The sequence below is a fragment of the Dendrobates tinctorius genome, unplaced genomic scaffold, assembly GCF_039654945.1.
Source record: "Dendrobates tinctorius isolate UK_male_01 unplaced genomic scaffold, ASM3965494v1 ptg000093l, whole genome shotgun sequence".
Taxonomy (NCBI): Eukaryota; Metazoa; Chordata; class Amphibia; order Anura; family Dendrobatidae; genus Dendrobates; species Dendrobates tinctorius.
Window position 1 is genome coordinate 21,871,595 of NW_027361761.1, and position 21,576 is coordinate 21,893,170.

General features: G+C 41.7%; 1 protein-coding gene across 3 annotated transcripts in view; it reads right to left on the reverse strand.

Annotated features, from left to right (window-relative positions):
* Window positions 1-2,671: 2,671 nt before the first annotated feature.
* Window positions 2,672-21,576, reverse strand: part of CLIC5 (chloride intracellular channel 5) — a 158,574-nt gene continuing 139,669 nt past the window's right edge. For 2 of the 3 annotated variants that reach the window (XM_073586536.1, XM_073586538.1), the window contains exons 5-6: window positions 13,784-13,965; window positions 2,672-3,472 (exon numbers count right to left, since the gene is read on the reverse strand). In XM_073586536.1, the coding sequence (XP_073442637.1) occupies window positions 3,305-3,472; window positions 13,784-13,965 (350 nt within the window). In that variant the 3' untranslated portion in view covers window positions 2,672-3,304. The remainder of the gene's footprint in view (window positions 3,473-13,783; window positions 13,966-21,576) is intronic. The other variant, XM_073586537.1, reaches the window with a different exon arrangement.

Here is a 21,576-nt window from a genome sequence, read left to right on the forward strand (position 1 = left end):
CCCTATATGCTGCCCCTATAAGATGCTCCATAGATTATGCCCCAATATGCTGCCCCCATAAGATGCTCCATAGATTATGCCCCCATAAGATGCTCCATAGATTATGCCCCTATATGATGCTCCATTGATAATGCCCCCATATGTTGCCCCTATAAGATGCTCCATAGATTATGCCCCCATATGCTGCCCCCCATAAGATGCTCCATAGATTATGCCCCCATATGCTGCCCCCATAAGATGCTTCATAGATTATTCCCCATATGCTGCCCCTATAAGATGCTCCATAGATTACACCACTATATGCTGCCCCTATAAGATGCTCCATAGATTATGCCCCTATATGCTGCCCCCATAAGATGCTCCATAGATTATGCCCCTATATGATGCTCCATTGATAATGCCCCCATATGTTGCCCCTATAAGATGCTCCATAGATTATGCCCCCATATGCTGCCCCCATAAGATGCTCCATAGATTATGCCCCCAAATGCTGCCCCCATAAGATTCTCCATAGATTATTCCCCATATGCTGCCCCTATAAGATGCTCCATAGATTACACCCCTATATGCTGCCCCCATATGATGCTCCATAGATTATGCCCCCATGTGCTGCCGCTGCTGCATTTAAAAATAAAAAAATGACACTCACCTCTCCGTTGCTGGGGCCAGGTGCCGGTGTCCCTGCTGGCACCTGAGATACTCACCTGTCCGGGGTCCATCGCTGCTTGCTGCTGTCTGGCACATCATCTTTCAGTGATGTTCAGATTGCAGGGGGCGCGGTGCGCACTAATCACGTCACGGTGCCCTCTGCTGTCTGAACGTCACTGACAGATGACGTGCCAGACAGCAGCAAGCAGCAATGGACCCCGGACAGGTGAGTATCGCTATACTTTGCCGTCCTGGCACTGTCTCTGCAGCCCCCAGCTTCTCCGCGATCTCCCTTCCTGCCTTCAGCGGTCACGTGGTACCGCTCATTACACTCATGAATATGCGCATATTCATGAGTGTAATGAGCGGTACCATTTGACAGCTGAAGGAAGGAAGGGAGATCGCGGAGAAGCTGGGGGTTGCAGAGACCGTGCCAGGACGGGTCAGTATGACCTGACACCCCCCCCCCCTCCGACCCCCTGGTGTATATGACTCGAATATAAAAAAGTGGGCTGAAAATCTTGGATTATATTCGAGTATATACGGTATATTGGAAACATTAATAAAGGTTGAATTATTTTAAGAATTTTAGTTTTTGTACCTCCATGTACAGGGACTAAGTATTTCTGGTATTGTTCTTTCATGGTTAGTACCTAGTAGCACCCCCTTTTGCAAGTATCACAGCTTGTAAACGCTTTTTGTAGCCAGTCAAGAGCCTTAATTCTTGTTTGAGGGATTTTCATCCATTCTTCCTTGGAGAATTCCTCCAGTTCTGTGAGATGCCTGGGTCGTTTTGCATCCTCTGCTATTTTGAGGTCTAGCCACAGATTTTCAATGATCTTGGGACTGTGAGGGCCGTTGTAAAACCTTCAGCTTGAGCCTTCTGAGGTCATCCACTGTGGATTTTGTCGTGTGTGTAGGAGCATTATCCATTTGTAGAGGCCATCCTCTTTTCAATTTCAGCTTTTGTACAATGGTGCATCAAGAGTTTGGTGAAATTTTGACAGTCCCCTGATCTGAACATCATTGAAAACCTGTGGCTATACCTCAAAATATATATATTTATACATATACACATCTACTTTATTTTTTTATTTGTATAAATGACATTAGGTTGCAAAACTATGGTAAGTAATATATCGTATATTTTTATATTCCTGTACGATTCCTGTATGCTTGTTCATTAGATCGATTAATTGGAACCGGCTTCTGCCACTCTTGTGGACAAGGAATGAAGAGATACTTAGGGGGGTGCATTTCCATCCTATATGGAACTCCTATTTCTGTCACTGGGGGTCTTAGCCATTGGACGGCTAGCAATCATACATTTGTCCTACATCTTGAGGAGGGATAAACAAAACTACGATGAAAACCTAGAATTTCACTGTATTGTATAGAGGCTAAGTAGAGAGGAGCGAATTGATTCCCTAGGACCTTGGTCCTGCAGGTAGGTCAGTATTTCATGACCAATGGATGGGAACCCTGAGAACCGCCTGCTACCTGATGCCATATGTGGCTCCTTTTTTGATCCTGGCACAGCATCATTGATGTGGTGTGATGCACACATCAGGCCAGCTAATCAAAAGAGGATGCGCGGATGCCATCAAGTAGGAGGCGGTTCCCAAGGCTCCCGTCAAGCAGTCACGGATTACTGACCTGATCCCTGATCCAGGGTCTTGTGAGCCATCAGTCGTCAACCACCAGCCCACCAAAATTAAACATATGAAAAAAACCATAGACTAAAATGAGTACATGTTGTATCCACACAAAAATATGGATAGAACACGTACATGAAAGTCTTACGTGTGAATCAGGCCTAATACAGAGGCAGGATTTGGAATGACTGACGTGACAGACGGACCACTGGACCCCCCAAAACCGTCAGGGTCTGGTTACAACAATTTTCTCTGCACCTCTTATAGCTACACCACTGAGGGGCCAGGTTGTAAAGAAGTTTCCAATATTTAGGTTAGATCCTCTTTCCGATCATAAAAAAATGTTAAAAAAAAAAATCAAAAAAAAACATTTTGAAATTAAATTTATTAGTATCAATATACTGCAATTTAACCAAGAAGGCACAAACCTTAAAACAATATATATATATATATATATATATATAAACATATTCCTACAAACAGATTCCACAAGCCTTATTATCTATGCCAGAAGGTCTTTAGTTTCTCACAAAGTCTTGAAAAAAAAAATTCCAAAAAGAAGCAATAAAACAAAATATAGACCACTCTGATGGAATCGCAGATTATGCTAGAATCCCTACTCTAGCTATAGATGTAGACAGTAGCACTAAATCACATATATATATAAATTATACAACTATCTATGATATAATACAATTTATAAATCACCTTGAAAGGAGTGCGCTTACATTACAAAAATACTTTATATAGGACAGCAGATATTGCCTTCAGTCTAGGATGGAAATTAACGGTTTGGGAATCATTGTCTTTCAAATTTATACGATTGATGCAATTTGCTCGAGGATTTTCCTTGATGACGGTCATGCTTGTAGATAGGCGTCACGGCGGTGTACCAGGAAGCTGAGATAAAGATATGATGGTCACACAGGAAGAGGTCCATCCTAAGGCAATAGTAGTCTTTGTAGAAGAGAATACTATACTTGGTGGCATTTTCTTGGTTGTTAGGACTTGGAGAGCCTCTTTGCTACATCGGCATAGGCCAGTTCTGTCTCTTTGTCAGCCGCGCACGTATTGGTAAATTCGTCTCTGGCATAGGCGTTCTTCAGGTATCTCCACACTCCTGTCATCTCTGCTGGGATTTCATAGTTGCGATACTTCTTGGCCACAATCTAGAAAAATACAGTATGAGCATGATGCATATATAATCTACCAGCAATCCTCATAACACTACAATATCCCCTTAAAGGGAATCTGTCACCCCATTTTTGGTCTATGAGCTGCAGCCAGTCATCAGGTGCTTATCTACAGCATTCTGTAATGCTGTAGATAAGCCCCCCAATGTAACCTGAAAGAGAAGAAAAACAAGTTAGATTATACTCACCGTGGGGCAGGGGTGGGTGTCGCGGTCCGGCGCCTCCCATCTTCTATCGATGACGTCCTCCTTCTTACTTCCACAGTGGCTCCTGCGCAGGCGTACTATATCTGACCTGTTGAGGGCAGAGTAAAGTACTGCAGTGCGCAGGAGCTGGACCTCTCTGACCTTTCCCGGCGCCTGCGCACTGCAGTACTCTGCTCTGCCCTCAACAGGACAGATAAAAGTGCGCCTGTGCAGGAGCCGCGGCAGAAGTAAGAAGGAGGACGTCATCGCTAGAAGATGGGAGGTGCCGGACCGCACTGCGACACCCATTGGACCAGACCGGACCAGACCCCTGGGTGAGTATAATATAACTCGTTTTTCTTATCTTTCAGGTTACATCGGGGGGCTTATCTACAGCATTACAGAATGCTGTAGATAAGCCCCTGATGGCGGTGACCGCATCTTATAGGCCAAAAATGAGGTGACAGATTCCCTTTAAGGATGTAGCCATTTTTCTCTCTTGTACTTTTGTTCTTTCTCATCTCCCTTCTTGCAAGAGCCTTGTTTTTTTAATTTTTCAATCATTATTGTCATATAAAAAATTGTTTGTTTTGTTTTGCAGGATAACATTCATTTAAAAAAAAAAAAATCCCATTGCGATGAAATGGTTAAAAAAAAAAAAAAAAAAAAAGAATTCCATGGTGGTCATTTGAGTTATAGCATTCCTTTTTCAGCAAATATGACTGACCAACATGATTTTCCAGGTCAGTACGATTACTTGCATTGTTTTATTTTAGATTTTAGTGGTTAAAAAACTTCATAGCTCCTTAACCCCTTCATGACCCAGCCTATTTTGACCTTAACGACCTGGCCATTTTTTGCAATTCTGACCAATGTCCCTTTATGAGGTAATAACTCAGGAACGCTTCAACGCATCCTAGCGATTCCGAGATTGTTTTTTCGTGACATTTTGGGCTTCGTGTTAGTGGTAAATTTAGGTCGATAATTTTTGCGTTTATTTGTGAAAAAAATGGAAATTTGGTGAAAATTTTGAAAATTTTGCAACTTTCAAATTTTGAATTTTTATTCTGTTAAACCAGAGAGTTATGTGACACAAAATAGTTAATAAATAACATTTCCCACATGTCTACTTTACATCAGCACAATTTTGGAAACAACATTTTTTTTCGTTAGGAAGTTAAAAGTTGACCAGCAATTTTTCATTTTTACAACAAAATTTACAAAACCATTTTTTTAGGGACCACCTCACATTTAAAGTCACTTTGAGGGGTCTATATAGCAGAAAATAGCCAAAAGTGACACCATTCTAAAAACTGCACCCCTCAAGCTACTCAAAACTACATTCAAGAAGATTATTAACCCTTCAGGTGCTTCACAGGAACTAAAGCAACATGGAATGAAAAAATGGACATTTTAATTTTTCCAACCAAAATTTTCTTTTAGCATCAGTTTTTTCATTTCCACATGGGTAACAGGATAAAATGTATCCTAAAATTTGTTGGGCAATTTCTCGTGAGTCCCCCGATACCTCATATGTGGTCATAAACCACTGTTTGGGCGCACGGCAGGGCTCAGAAGGCAAGGAGCGCCATTTTACTTTTTGAATGGAAAATATGCTTGAATATTTAGCGGTTGCCATGTCGCGTTTGGAGAGCCCCTGTGTGCCTAAACATTGGAGCTCCCCCACAAGTGACCCCATTTTGGAAACTAGACCCTCCAAGGAACTTATCAAGATGCATAGTGAGCACTTTGAACCCCCAGGTGCTTCACAAATTGATCCGTAAAAAAAAAGTACTTTTTTTTTCACAAAAATTTTATTTAGCCTCAGTTTTTTCATTTTCACATGGGCAACAGGATAAAATGGATCCTAAAATTTGTTGGGCAATTTCTCCTGAGTACATTGATACCTCATATGTGGTCATAAACCACTGTTTGGGCGCACGGCAGGGCCCGGAAGGGAAGGAGCGCCATGTGACTTTTTGATTGGAAAATTAGCTCCAATCGTTAGCAGACACCATGTCGCATTTGGAGAGCCCCTGTGTGCCTAAACATTGGAGCTCCCCCATAAGTGACCCCATTTTGGAAACTAGACCCTCGAAGGAACTTATCTAGATGTGTGGTGAGCACTTTGAACCCCCAAGTGCTTCATAGAAGTTTATAACGCAGAGCAGTGAAAATAAAAAATCATTTTTTTTTGCTCAAAAATGATTTTTTAGCCCGCTATTTTTTATTTTCACAAGGCTAACAGGAGAAATTGAACCACAAAAGTTGTTGTGCAATTTGTCCTGAGTACACCGATACCCCATATGTGGGGGGAACCACTGTTTGGGAGCACGGGAGAGCTCAGAAGGGAAGGAGCGCCATTTTGGAATGCAGACTTTGATGGAATGTTCTTTTGCGGGCATCATGTTGCGTTTGCAGAGCCCCTGATGTGCCTAAACAGTAGAAACCCCCACAAGTGACCCCATTTTGGAAACTAGAACCCCCAAGGAGCTTATCTAGATGTGTAGTGAGCACTCTGAATCCCCAAGTGCTTCTAAGAAGTTTATAAATGCAGAGCCATGAAAATAAAAAAATATTTTTTTTCCTCAAAAATGATTTTTTAGCCCGCTATTTTTTATTTTCCCAAGGGTAACAGGATAAATTGGACCCCAAAAGTTGTTGTCCAGTTTGTCCTGAGTACACTGGTACCCCATATGTGGGGGGAAACCACTGTTTGAGCGCACGGCATGGCTCAGAAGGGAAGGAGCGTCATTTGACTTTTTGAATGGAAAATTAGCTCCAATCATTAGCGGACACCATGTCGTGTTTGCAGAGTCCCTGTGTGCGTAAACTTTGGAGCTCCCCCACAAATGACCCCATTTTGGAAACTAGACCCCCTAAGGAACTTATCTAGATGCATAGTGAGCATTTTGAACCCCCAGGTGCTACACAGAAGTTTATAACGCAGAGCCGTTAAAATAAAAATATTTTTTTTTCCTCAAAAAATACATTTTTAGCCTGCTATTTTTTATTTTCACAAGGGTAACAGGATAAATTGGACACCAAAAGTTGTTGTCCAGTGTGTCCTGAGTACGCTGGTACCCCATAAGTGGGGGGGGGACCACTGTTTGGGCACACGTTGGGGCTCGGAAGGGAAGTAGTGACGCTTTGAAATGAAGACTTGATGGAATGGTCTGTGGGCGTCATGTTACGTTTGCAGAGCCCCTGATGTACATAAACAGTGCAAACCCCCCCACAAATGACCCCATTTTGGAAACTAGATCACCCAAGGAACTAATCTAGATGTGAGGTGTGCACTTTGAACCCCCAAGTGCTTCACAGAAGTTTATAACGCAGAGCTGTGAAAATAAAAAATTATTTTTTTTTCCTCAAAAAATTATTTTTAGCCCACTATTTTTTATTTTCACAAGGGTAACAGGATAAATTGGACCCCAGAACTTGTTGGCCAGTTTGTCCTGAGTACACTGGTACCCCATATGTGGGGGGGGCACTGTTCAGGGACACGCTGGGGCTCGGAATGGAAGTAGTGACATTCTGAAATGCCGACTTGATGGAATGGTCTGTGGGCGTCATGTTACATTTGCAGAGCCCCTGATGTACGTAAACAGTGGAAACCCCCCACAAGTGACCCCATTTTGGAAACTAGACCCCCAAAGGAACTTATCTAGATGTGTGGTGAGCACGTTGAACCCCCAAGTGCTTCACAGAAGTTTATAGCGCAGAACCGTGAAAATAAAAAATCATTTTTTTTCCACAAAAATTATTATTTTAGCCCCCATGTTTTTATTTTCCCAAGGGTAACAGGAGAAATTAGACCCCCAAAGTTGTTGTGCAATTTTTCCTGAGTACCCTGATACCCCATAAGTGGGGGTACACCACTGTTTGGGCACATGTCAGGGCTCGAAATGGAGGGAGCACCGTTTGACTTTTTGAACGCAAAATTGGCTGGAATAAATGGTGGCTCCATGTCGCGTTTGGAGACCCCGTGATGTGCCTAAACAGTGGAAACCCCTCAATTCTATCTCCAACCCTAACCCCAACACACCCCTAACCCTAATCCCAACCCTAATCATAACCCTAACCACAACACTAATCCCAACACACCCCTAACGAAATCCCAACTCTAACCCTAACCACAAGCCTAACCGTAATCCCAACCCCAACCCATCCCTAATCCCAATTACAACCCTAACCCTAATTCCAACCCTTAGTCCAACCCTAACCCTTAGTCCAACCCTAACCCTATTTCTATCCCTAACCCTAGCCCTAACCCTAGCCCTAATGGAAAAATAAAAAAAAAATATTTTGTTTTTTTTATTATTTGTCCCTACCTATGGGGGTGATAAGGGGGGCGGTGATTTACTTTTTTTTATTTTGATCACTATGAAAGTTTGTTATAGTGATCAAAATAAATGAATGAATCTGCAGCGTTGCAGATTCGATTCGGTGCACTGCGCATGCGCCCGCCATCTTCCAAGATGGCGGCGCCCATGACGCTGGACGGCGGGACACCGGGACGGATAGCGGGAGATCTGAGGCACAAAGGAGGGTGAGAGGGGGTGATCGGAGGGTGAGGGGATGATCGGAGGGCTGGGGGGGCGGAGGGAAGGCGGGGGGGCAGATTATGACGGCGGCTGCCGATTGGTGCCGTCAGACGGTGGCGGCAGCCGATCGGTGCCGTCAGTCGGTGTGAAGGGGGGGGTCGGGTCTCGGTGTCCAGCCATGTCCGATGCTATTTCAGCATCGGCCATGGCTGGATTGTAATATTTCACCAATTTTCATTGGTGAAATATTACAATCGCTCTGATTGGCAGTTTCACTTTTAACAGCCAATCAGAGCGATCGTAGGCACGTGGGGGCTAAGCCACACCCCCAGGTGTTAACTCTGAAGGGTCCTTTGTGTGCGGGTCGGGTGACCTTTCAGTGACCCCGGTCACCCGACCCGCAGGGGGGGCAATCAATTCATGACACCACATAGGCGTCATGGGTCGTATTGTCACGACTTTTCATGTCACCTACGTGGCGTCAAAGGGGTTAAATAAAGAAAAAAAAATTGGTTTATGTCGCATTTTCTGAAACCTTAGCTTTTCATTAATTTAGCTATACAAAGACTTGTTTTTTTTGCGTTTTGAGCGGTCGTTTTTATTTATACCAATTTGGGGTATATAGAACATTTTGATCGACTTTTATTGCATTTTTTGGGAAATTGTGGAAACCGAAAAACAGCAATTCTGGAATTTCGATTTATTTTCTCTTTACTATGTTTATCGTATAGGACAAACAATTTTATATGGTTATAGATCGGACTTTTCCGAACACGACATTATGAAATATGAGGTTTTAAATATTTTTGCCTTTTTTTATTTTCAGAGAGGAAAAAAACGGCCTTGATTTTAACTACTTTGTTTTTTTTATTCTGTAATGTTTTTTAAAATATTTTGCATTACTTTTCACTTATTTTTTTACCCCTTTTTGAGGAATTGAACCTGAGATTGCTTGTATTTTTGATTGCAGTATTTCAGTATGTAGTCAAAATCATGGTCTCCTATGGATCCCTCTCGCTGAGCTTAATAGGTGTGTGATACAGCAGCAACAGGGGCTAGCTCCAGTCACTGCAGTTATAGGTCAGTGACAACTTGGCACCTGCTGTGAAGGACTGGGCTCCTGAGCCCCCACTATATATATACACATGAACCCGACCTGTGATGACATTCTCTTATTGGACTACAAAGCGCTCTACTATGCTAATCCATCATTGCCTTTGGGACTTCTCTCATGCTGCACCTACTGGAGCAAACTATCTAACACCAGTAAACTCAGTCCTAATGTGGCTAGATTTAGACCTCATTCCTGAAAGGAGCCCTAGCACATAACTTGTGTTGATTATGTAGATAGCCTATCTTCTTCTCCCATTAGTTTACTTTTTGACCTGAAGAGTTTGGTTGGACAAGAAACAATTTCAAGATGTAAAAGGGTGTTCCAGTTTGGAGTCCGCTCAAAACTAGATTAGTTAAGACTTTGTCGCTTAGAACAAAGGTTCAGTTTGCTAGCCCCTTTATCTCAATAAGGCAAAGTTTGCTGCTCCACACATTGACACCCATCAACTGGGGTCCACCCTTAGCTACACTCCAGATATAAAAAAAGTCATTTGGCAAATGTATAACACTATTATTTAGGACATAATACTGTATGGTGCTGATAGAGATTTTCTCCTCTGTTCCACAGGTGCAGGGGAAAAAAAAACCTGAGCATTACTTACGCTCTCCAAGTCCAAAATTGAGTCTCCACTGCTGCTCCCGATGTCTATTGTGTGCAGCGCTTAGGTCCCACTGACAGCGCAGCTGCCAGTAAATGAGATCAGTGGTTCTGCCTGAGTAGAAGGCACGAGCCGCTCAGCTAAGAGATTGGCTGCAGCGTCCTCAGTACTGTAGACAAAAACAGACAGCAGGGGCAGAGACTAAGCGCTGGACTTGAAAGGTTTACCACAACAGAGAAGAGCCAGAAGACCGCGTCGTCTGATTTCTCCTACTCCTGCACTGATTAGAAGCACTTCACCTTCATATTAAATGGTGTAAGTTTCTTTTGGCAGTGCAGGGGTTAATCTGCTCTGTTGAGAGCTCACGGAAGCTTTCCTGCATTAAGGCTCTCAGCTGTTCACTGTTACCCACTCCCATCTCCTATATAATCTGGGTCCTGGCTAGCACTCGTTGTCAGAGGATAGCTTATGCTGCATGACTAGAGGTTGTTGGTGGTTGTTGATGGAGACGGCATTTGGTGGATTTATCTGTCACTGTTGCTAGGTTTTGAGTGCGTAATAATTCCCTTTCTTATACTTTGATTTAAACCATCTTCCCCTCCCCAGTGTTTACCTCTGTTGTTTATGTGTGCATATATGTATGACTGATATTTTCTTTTATCCCTGTTCGTATTACCTTGTTAGTCTGGTTTGTGTATTATGGTACACTGCTACTCCCCTCTTCCCTGGGTGGGTAAAGGGTACAGACTGAGACAGATTCAGGAGCTAAGGCAAGGTAAGTGGCCCCAGCGTCTTCACCATCAGAAGTAATCTGGGGAACAGGGCGAGCTAGGGAAAACCTACCGTTGGGGACAGGGAATTATCCCCTGGTCGCGGGACACCCAACAACAGAGTTGTGACAGGTGGTTTCCAAGACTGGAAAACCCTTTCAAGTTTAGGAACTGGTGATATTATACACATCACCATGTGGTGAGCCGACAAGAAAAGGGTACTCTTATCTCAAAGTTTCTAGGATACACCATCACTTTATGAATGGTGGGTGTTCTGTCTCCGACATTCAATTTATAATCTCTGATTATTTGCTTGCTGTAATTTACATAGACTGTATAGTTTTCAGTGCTTTTGGCTCCCTCTAGTGTCCAGAGTCGTAACCGCAGTCTTATTGTGTTGTTTTACTTTCACTTTGATGCCTGAATCTTTCCCTCCCTTTGCAGTGCATTATGGTAAGCTTTGCAGTGCATTCTGGTAGCTTTTGCAAAGGATTATGGTAGTTTCCCTCCAGTTTCTCCATTTTCCTTCAGCCTGCATTCAGGAAGCATCTCATATCTCTTCTCCCCTTGTGATTGCATCGCTGGTATGTACTCATGCTTTCTACAGCTAATTTCTATCTTATTTAGCCTGGTTTAATCAGTCCTGCACGCTGGTCAGCATTAGTGTGCAAATGTTTATTCATAATGTATGATATGTAATGATATGTATTCTACCACCCCTGTACTGATTGTATATATACATATATATATATATATATGTTTGTATTATAGTTTCACCGCTCCAATATATCACGTTCAATAAAAGCACAGATTCTACCTACAGTCTCCTTATTGGACCCTGGTATAGAGGTTTAGCTAAACTGTATAACTGCAATAAAGTCTGCCTTATTCTGCACAGAACAGTGGGAGTCCAACCCTTGGGACCCTCAATGATCCTAATGATGCTCCTTCACAGTCATTTCGACAGAGCTCCCGGCCTTCAGTTGTGCTGGGGATCGATAGAAGAGCTCCAGTTTTTTGCATGCCCGAGTGGCCAAGAGGGAAAAATATGTGAACCAGGGCTGTGGGATCTTTTTTCTCAAGGTAGGCGTGTTTCAGTGATTGGACCCTCATAGATCATATTGCAGAAATACGCCATCACTTTATGTGGCAAGAATTCCCCCTTTTAACTTTACAAAGTGGCAGACCACCCAAGTGTGACGGTAGGAGGCATGGAATGTGTTCTCCTGGGGAAAGGGAATCGCACAGAGAAATTTACCAATGTCTTTTTGACAGTTTTTATGCACAGTTTTCTTTTCATTCCATGTCCCTCAAAGGACAAGTTAACATATTGGGGAGAATCACACTGCAATCCTGAGATTTGGTGACATCAATAGGAAGCCACTGACTTGAATGAATAGCGATAGTGGTCCCTGGCTAAGTATCGGACCAGACATAGAGTTTCTCTCACACTATATGTGCACTTGTTTTTTTCTATTTCTACACACATTGTGGAAACCTCCAGGGAATTGCATTTCCCAAATATATCCAGGTCAAATATATATATATATATATATATATATATATATAATCGGGGGTTATGAACATAGGGCAGGCGTGGGTGGTCCAGAATAAACACTTAAACATGCTGCAAATCATATTTATTATTTGGCTAAGAAAATAGAAATGCTGGAGTAAATGAAGTGTTTAATAATCCTCCCCGTACTGCGGGAGAAAGCAAACATAGTTAACGCTTTAAGGTGAAGAGCCTGGAACCTGAGTATATTTTCAACCCTCGTTAATTTGTCTAAAGTCTCTCCAATCTCCACTCTCTCAACCAGAGGCTGTACTATTATAACCCTGAACTTGACAAATCTACATCTCTATGTTCCCCACTCACGGCAATGTGACTCCCCCAGAATCTCTCTAAAGTAAAAACTAAGGCCAACAGCTCCTTAGGACACCAAATAGTATGGTCAACTCTAGTCCTAATACACTTCAACACCCTACCTACCATGATACTCTATGGCCTGCGAGGGTATTGTTTCTCTTTTTGGTGACTTAAATCCAGGTAATGCTCTCTGAGAAAAAGATACTGTATGTAAACTAGAGTTGATCAAGAAGGCCGAAAACTACTTTCTAGTGCCACCTATCGAAGGTAGCTCAACTATAAGTCAACATGTAAGGCTTTGATATGCCTTGCAACATGACTCAAAGTTTCTCCTAAAAGTAAAAGACAACATCTACATGCGGCAATTTCAGGATTCTCATCAGTGCACAGCAGGATACTGGTTGGCTGGATGTAAGGTCATAGAGGTAGGTCTAGGAGGGTATTGTTTCTTCAGTGAAGACCACCAACCGGTGTAGGAAGAATTAAAGATCCATTCAGTTCCTCTCTGTACGTTTGAGGGGCAAAAAAACTGAAACAGCTGTCTGCAAATGGGTGTCTTTGTCTTTTGAAAGAGACTGGTTTGGCTGAAAATCCTTAGACTTATTTTTTAATCCTTACAAAATCTTTAAAAGGCTTGTTAAAGGATCGGACATTGACTTGTAGGGTAGTAAATGTCAGTAGGAGGCACTAAAGACCTTGCTTTCTGTAAATATGAGGCTGATCACCCAAAACGCTTGTTTGACCACTGAAATAATCTTTTGTCTTGCTTAAAAGATCATTGTTCTCGGCAGCACATCAACCTGTGTAAACCGGACATATTCTGCCGAGAATAATGACAGTCTATGTGCATAGAACAATCAATTTTTGATCATTCTGTGCGCATCAGAAGCATGGTCTACCTGTTTAAACAGTCAACTAAGGGAACACCACTCTGCAAACATGTTGCCGATCCTCATTCATTGAACACCGCCATTTGGCTGCTGTAAATCCTGGCCTTATTCCTGGAGGACAGCTAAATTGCACAATTCTCTTTAATTACAAATGTGACCTCGGAGGCCCCAGATGCTACAATTTGTTGTGAGATGCCTTCTTGCGTAGGTCTGGGTGTTGTATTTTTCAATACGCTCTCCAAGGTTTTCCAACTATACTAAGACTAGCTTCCATCTCACCCCAGCGATGAGACCAATCTTGGCATAATACTACCTTGACCACATGAAGCTTGGGTAGAAGATTGCAGTCAGCCAGTGTCAATTCATCTCCATCCAAAAATTTCCTTCTAGAAACTTTCTCTTCCTCTCGGCTGTTTGCGTCAATCTCCTCGGTGAGTGGCGTGTTGAGATAAACATCCAGTTTCTTCAAGGCTTTCGACAAACCTTTTTCGAGAACTGTTAGAACACAAGTAAAACCAAAATGTCACTACATGGAAAGAAAATATAGAAATAAATATGTAATTTACATAATGTACATTTACGGTACTTAAAAGGGGACCTGTCATATTAAAAACGCAAAAAATAATCATACTGCACAGCATGAAGCGCCAAACAGATTGATCTACAGCTTTGTAGGATTCGGCATAACTTTTCACATACTGACATTCATCCCACTGGGCTCCTAAACCCCAAATGAGCAGAGATTTATAGCAATAAATGATAAGTTATACTGAATCTTTTCACACAATTCTGTATATCAATCTGAAAAGCTCACCCTGCTGAACATATTCAACATGATATGTTTATGGTGGAGTAATATGGCATTTAGATAACAAGGCACCCACGGTTTTCTCCCCCAAATCTTAATATTAGTTGTATTTATTACAGTATTATTTAGAAACTACATAGCACTATTTTTACACTTGTCACTTGTGAGACCACCAGTAACGTAGTAACCATAAACCACGTTTTGCGTAACTGCTTTCTCAAAAGGCACATCCCCTTGATAAAGTAGCTACACAAAACGCTCGTTAGGGTGGCCAGGAGAACACATTTTCCTTTGTTACTATGAATAAGCATATTTACTAGTATTTATATGTACATTGATCTATGCAACATGGATTTACAAGGGGGTCCTGACATACACTATAGGATTTCCATAGACTTTTGGCACTTGCTTTCTATATTCGTATAACTTCTTTTTGTGTATGTAGGGACCTTTGGAGAATACTCCCCACTTAATTCATAGAGGTTCACTTAATCCGACTGAAGGACATTTCAGAATGGCTCTATGTCAAATTTTTACCATTTTTGGACTGTATTGTATTTGGATTAAATGCCATATACAGATTCAGATTTTCATGTCAATTTCCTGCTTTTACCTTGGTGGGACCCATACTTTTTGCTAAGGGACCATGATTTTTGTTCAGCTTCAAGCACACTAAGCTAAGTTTTCATGAAGTATTGCAGCTTAATTGTAAACCTGATGTGATGACAAGTGTTATGAATGGGTCACCGAGGACAACAAAAAGCCAAGTCCCAGAAAACCAGAGAGGTTGGTAACTATGCAGACTGCAGATCCCTGATCCTATCCACACAACTAGCAGTAGCAGTGGAGCGTTCCTACGATGATCTAGACGCCTCGTCACCGCCGGAGGACTACATAAGCCTAAAGCAAGAAAAGGGGAAAACTAACTGCCCCAGAGCAGATCCCAAAGGAACAGACAGCCCCCACACATGTATTGACGGTGAAACAAGATGAAAACACAAACACAGGCAGGAAAATAGGCTGAGCAAACGATGGGGCCCAAACTAACTATATAGGATAGGAAAGGAAAGACACTGTCTGCAATCTGCCAAAAACCCTACAAAAATAATGTCCAACACTCCTGATAACAAAATTAACCCTGAAGTCACTAGACTTCTCCCACTATATCAGCACTCTGAAATATTCTGAGACAGAGCAAAAAAGAGGCCAATCTAATAAGGGACTAAAAAGCAAATTGGCAAATACAGATAAATAAGAGTGGAAATTCAGCACAGCCCCAGCCGGGGCTGGCTGAACACACAAAAAACTGAATAGACCAACAAAATCAAGTGTGAACATTAGCAAAAACACTTAGCTTTGAGAGGGCTGGAACAGAGCTGAAAACCAAGACCTGAGAAGCCAGAAGCAATCACCAGCACTGACTTAGGGCATCGGCTGTCTTAAATCCAGTCTAAGATTCCTGAGGTCCAATCGTCATCCTCATTATCAGGTCTACTGATTAAATCAGCCTCACTACCTCCTGTTAGCACCAGAGGGAGTCTGGAAGGAGAACTCACTACTGGTGGACCAGAGAATGAACTCACAACAGACAAGCATTTAATCTTAATTATTCAGTCATCTATTTTCAATAGGTCAAGAGACATAGGATATTATCTTTATATTGACTTTTGAATTTATGTGTTTTTGTTTGGTTGGTCAAGAAACACAGACTATTGTTCGCATGAGCTTTGATGTTGACTTTTGAGTTGATGTTTGCTGTAGCTTATTGTCTGCTATCTTACAGGGACAGGGACATAGGGTAATTGAACAATTGATGTTTGCTAATATCTTGATTACACATTGTGCCAGGCCAGCTAGTTTTTTGACCTACAAAACAGAGAAGTATGAACTATGGAGATTGATTAAATACTTAAGCATTGATAGTTAAACTCATCCTACCTCCCCCTTGACCTGTGGCTGATGACCCGAACCACAGATGTGGGTGTAAAGAGGGATTGTCTATCCTTCTGGGAAGACAGAAACTTTACAAAACCCCAGTCCGTAAACTATGGTTCTATAAAGAGAGAGACTTTACAAAAACCACAGCCAGGACAACATGGGGATACCGATTTGACTTTCTACGGTGTGCCAGCTTAAAGGACCAAGGCCCTGACTATGAATACAGATGTGCTCCACTGACTATCACTGAACCCCTAAAAATGTTTGGAGAATCTAGGTTGGGATAGTCAGGTTACCTGGCCACGTGCCTCAATGGACTATCAGATTCCTAAGCTTGTTGTTACCACCTCTTTGTGGTTAGCCACCAAAAGTGGGGTGTCACTGGTTGGGGTATTTGGCCCTGGAAGCCCTGAAGTCGCAGCTGCTCTAATCTTGGCAAGTCAGCGGAAGGGCGAGATTCTGCAATTTGTACCATCTTGTGTATTTGCTGGGATTGCTTTATATGTTATTATCTGCTTTGTGGTTGAATAAAGTATTGCCACACTGTTATCTTCAACCAAAAACACACTCAAAAATGCAAAAAAAATATGTAAGTTGCCTAATTTATCTAATAGGTGTAGAAAATCTACAATTTCATAAACACCCAATATACCGACATTCGCATACTATAAAACAGGTCAGAAAACCAGGAGCCCATACAAGAGTTCATTTAAGGGAGTGATTGCAATGCACAGTGTAAACCGGGGTCGTGGGCGATATTGAATATTGTTTACCCGCAGGAAAATGATCTCCAGGAAGCTCAGTTTATACCTAGAATTAAACAAATTTGCATACATTATGTGTGAAGTGCGGTTTGTTCTGTCTGTATTCGATAATAAGAACGTCATCCCGCTACACTAACCAGATCCCTTCTATTATACGGCTCCGGTACTTCTCCGCTCCACATAATCATACACTACATTACAGCTGCGCTAATAAAGTTTCATACTAACTCAAAGTAAAGTAAATGTACTCTACGTGAAATGTGACCACTAAAGTAAAGATTTCCAAAGAAGAGAGACCCCGGACCACATCGACCATGGACCACATGCAACCAACAGATTTGTTCGGCTTGGGGTAATTATAGAGACTTTGCAATTCTTACTGGGCAGCAGCTAAATTAAGTCCTTCCCAACTGGCTGCCATTGTGCGTAGGATGGTGGCTTTTCCCCATGGTTAGTTGGATCTCCATTTAAAGGGAGCATGTCAGTACATTATTACATATAGAAGCAGAGATCTGGCTGTGTAGGTGCTTTTCCCCTTATAACAATGATACCTTTTTTGTAGAGATCCGATGTGCCAATCATGAGAAATCTAGAGTAGAAACCATATGCAAATCAGGATAGGGGAGTGTCAAGAATTTTTCTAAAAGTTATGACACGCCCACAGAGCACTTCCTGTTCGATTTGCACATGACTTCTACACTAGATTTCTCATGACGGGCACATCGGATCTCTTTAAAAAATGTATCATTATTATTTGGTGGGAAAATCACTATACAGTCATACCACTACATCCATATGTAAACACCTTTAAAAGGTAACCTTTAAGAGAATATTCCCAAAGCCAAAAGTTATTAACCATCCACACTCATAACTTTCTGATCACAGGGACCCCTGCTAATCCCAAGAACAGGGTTCTGAAATGGTGGCAGAGCACAGCAGTGATGTCTCACATGCAACATGTCACCACTGCCGCCGATCACTGGGATCATCTGTGATGCAGAGGACGACGGCAAGAGATCTTTAAAGCCAATGTCTGATTGAAGCGGTTACATGTTGCCAATAGTTATGTCACAGATGCATCCCTATAAATGTCAGAGAGCAGCAAAGAGTTGACGCTGGAGTTGCGGTGGCCTCAATAATGTCTATATAACCTGCATTTGCCCTGATTTTACCCAACATCTGACATCTTTCTATGGAGTCTGGCATTAATAGTAAGATAGTTAGAAATTAAAGGCAACTCTAGCACCTAGGTTCTCAAGCTGGAGAGTTCTTACTATGTGATTGCTTCTAATAGATCCAGAAGTATACTACTGTAATTTATTAGGGGCCAGTTGGCTTAGAAACATTGATAAACAGTGGCCTAGAACACGTGGTAATTTGGGGAGTAAAGACAAGCTGACCATGCCATTCAGTTGTCCAACAACTACTCTTATCAGCACCGCCCGCCTCCTAAAAATAATCTAATGTTTATGGCTATCAAAGGTGACCGCTCATTTTTTACTACGTTAATGGATATATTAGGATTACGTTTCTTGATTGGTGAGATATTTGTAGACGCTTTTCATGGATAGCACCCATGCCTTTGATAGCCTATGAATTTTCATGGATGGAGTGGTCTACAGAAAATAGTGGAAACATGACTGATTTGGATCAGAGAGTCGTCAATGCAAGTCAATGGGTCCATCAGAAAAAAATATGACCGCATTCAGATGACAGGCAAGTGCAATCCAATTTTCACGGACTGTCAGAAAGGACAAGATGTAGAAACTTTTTTTTATCTTTCTCTTCGTACTAGAAAAATGGATGACACTTGGATCACACTATTATCAAACTCTGATCAATAATCGGTCATATGTGGAAAAATCATCGGTTGTGTGAATGAGCCCTGAGATACTGGGGGCCATGGACACTCAATTATGCCTGGCAATCTATAAGCAAGGAGCTGGTGCCAATTGTTGTTGGAGGAATCTGCACATTGTTCGATATGGTGTCATTATTGAGGATTTTGACAAAGCATCTAAGAATTTTGCAAATAAAAATTACCAACGTTTCTAGCATTTGGTTGGACTTTGAAGGACATCCGAAAAGCAGTCATGGATAAAATCCACTAGTTCATACCTTGTTTTTGACACCAGTTGTCCACAACTATCTACTCCTTACTGCGTAAGCAAGGAGCTGGTACCAAATAGCGTTGGAGGGATCTGCATACAGTTTGGAATAGTGTGCTTGTTGAGGTCTTGAAACTAAAAATTTTCAAAAAATAAAAAATTACCAGTGTTTCTAGTATTTTATTTGGTTGGACTGTGAAGGACATTCGAAAATGAGTCATGGATGACATCCACTAGGTCATACCATGGTTTTGGCACCAGTTGTCCACAACCATCATATTTCTTTGTGGTGTCTCTGGCTTTAGCTGCAGTATCAGCCCCCATAATAGTCCCGTCGACCTCCCCCACAGAGTATTATCTGGAGACCGTCCGCCATGAAATGTGCAAACATAACATGAAAACCCCATTTATCTTAACCTTATCCATGAACCGTTTCAGATAGACCGGGGATAAGGGGGGTTCAAGCGACGCGTCATTGCTCACCAGACGTTTATCTAGTAATATTAATACATTCAGATGAACAAGAGGGCGGCTTGTATACAATTGTTTAATTTACAGCCTCCCAAAACATGTTGATTAAAGAGACAGTTATTGATGCCAATAATTGCACGGCGCGAACAATGTGTGCACTGTGATTTCACACGTGCGCTCACAGGGGTTACCTGTAATTATCTATAATTAGGTGGAGCGCAGAATTTTTAGAGTTGCACACACATTTTTTTTTCGTCTCTTGGCACAGGCTTGCAATCATCTATATGCTAAGGGATAGATACGCTTACCAATAAAAGCAGACAGGCCGTAAAGCAAACAAAACAGCGCGGGCCACCTCCCAGGCGCACACGACTAAAACAACATGTAATTCACGTTAGGAAGGGGATACATTTCCTCCCCCTTTAAAAGGCTGTAAGATCTCTGGTTATTTGTATGAAAATTTTAAGGAACACTTGCAAAATATTTTTACAGTGGTTTTTTTTTTTACTATTATTTTTCCCTCTTCGCTTCAATAATAATTGATGATTATTAATAAAATTAAGATAAAAATGAGAACTGAAAAAAAGTTTTTGTTTCAGACTCGTACCAATTTTTTTGCAATAGTGGACAATTTTTTGAACTTTTACTCAAAGTTGCTATATCGTATAGTGAGCATTTTTAGGAGCTAATTCAATCATATATAATTCAGAGGCATCTAGATAGAGGCAGCAACTAACAGAATGGTTTTTAACAGGGAAAAATGCAAAGTGCTACATTTGGGCAATAAAAATGAAAAAAGTATATACAGAATGGGAGGAATAGGGCTAAGCAACAGCACATGTGAAAAAGACTTGGGTATACTAATAGATCACAGACTGAACATGAGTCAACAGTGTGATGCAGCAGCAAAAAAGGCAAATGTAATTCTAGGATGTATTAACAGAAGCATACAGTCTAGATCACGTGAAGTCATTATTTCCCTCTACTCCTCTTTGGTCAGACCTCATCTGGAACACTGTGTCCAGTTTTGGGCACCACATTTTAAAAAGACATCAACAAACTGGAGCAAGTTCAGAAAAGAGCGACCAGAATGGCGACCGTTCTGCAAACCATGTCCTATGAGGAACGGTTACAGGATTTGGGAATGTTTAGCTTGCAAAAAAAAGACTGAGAGGAGACTTAATAGCTGTCTACAAATATCTCAAGGGCTGTCACATTGTAGAAGGATCATCTTTATTCTCATTTCCACAAGAAAAGACTAGAAGCAATGGGATGAAACTGAATGGGAGGAGACACAGATTAGATATTAGAAAAAACTTTTTGATGGTGAGGGTGATCAATGAGTGGAACAGTCTGCCACGAGAGGTGGTGAGTTCTCCTTCAAAGGAAGTCTTCAAACAGAGGCCGGACAGACAACTGTCTAGGATGATTTAGTGAATCCTGCATTGAGCAGGGGGTTGGACCAGATGACCCAGGAGGTCCCTTCCAACTCTACCATTCTATGATTCTGAGATATCTACAATCAGAGGCATATGATGTTGTCAGACAAGCCTGATGAACCTCTATGTAATATACTAATTAAACCTCTAGACACTGGGTATATCAAATTTTACCAGCTACAATTGTGGGAAAAAGTGTTTGCCCCCTTCCTGATTTCCTATTCTTTTTCATGTTTGTTTCAAATCACCAAGCAAATGTTAATATTACACAAAGATAACACAAGTAAACTCAAAATGCAGTTTATAAATGAAGATCTTTATTATTAAGGCAAAAAGAAATCCAAACCTACAGGGCCCTGTGTGAAAAAGTGATTGCCCCCTAAACCTAATAACTGGTTGTGCAGCAACAACTGCGATCAAGCGTTTGTGATAACTGGCAATGAGTCTTTTACAACGGTCTGGAGGAATTTTGGTCACTCATCTTTGCAGAATTGTTGTAATTCAGCCACATTGGAGGGTTTCTGAGCATTAAACACCTTTTTAAGGTCTTGCCACTGCATCTCAGTCAGATTATGGTC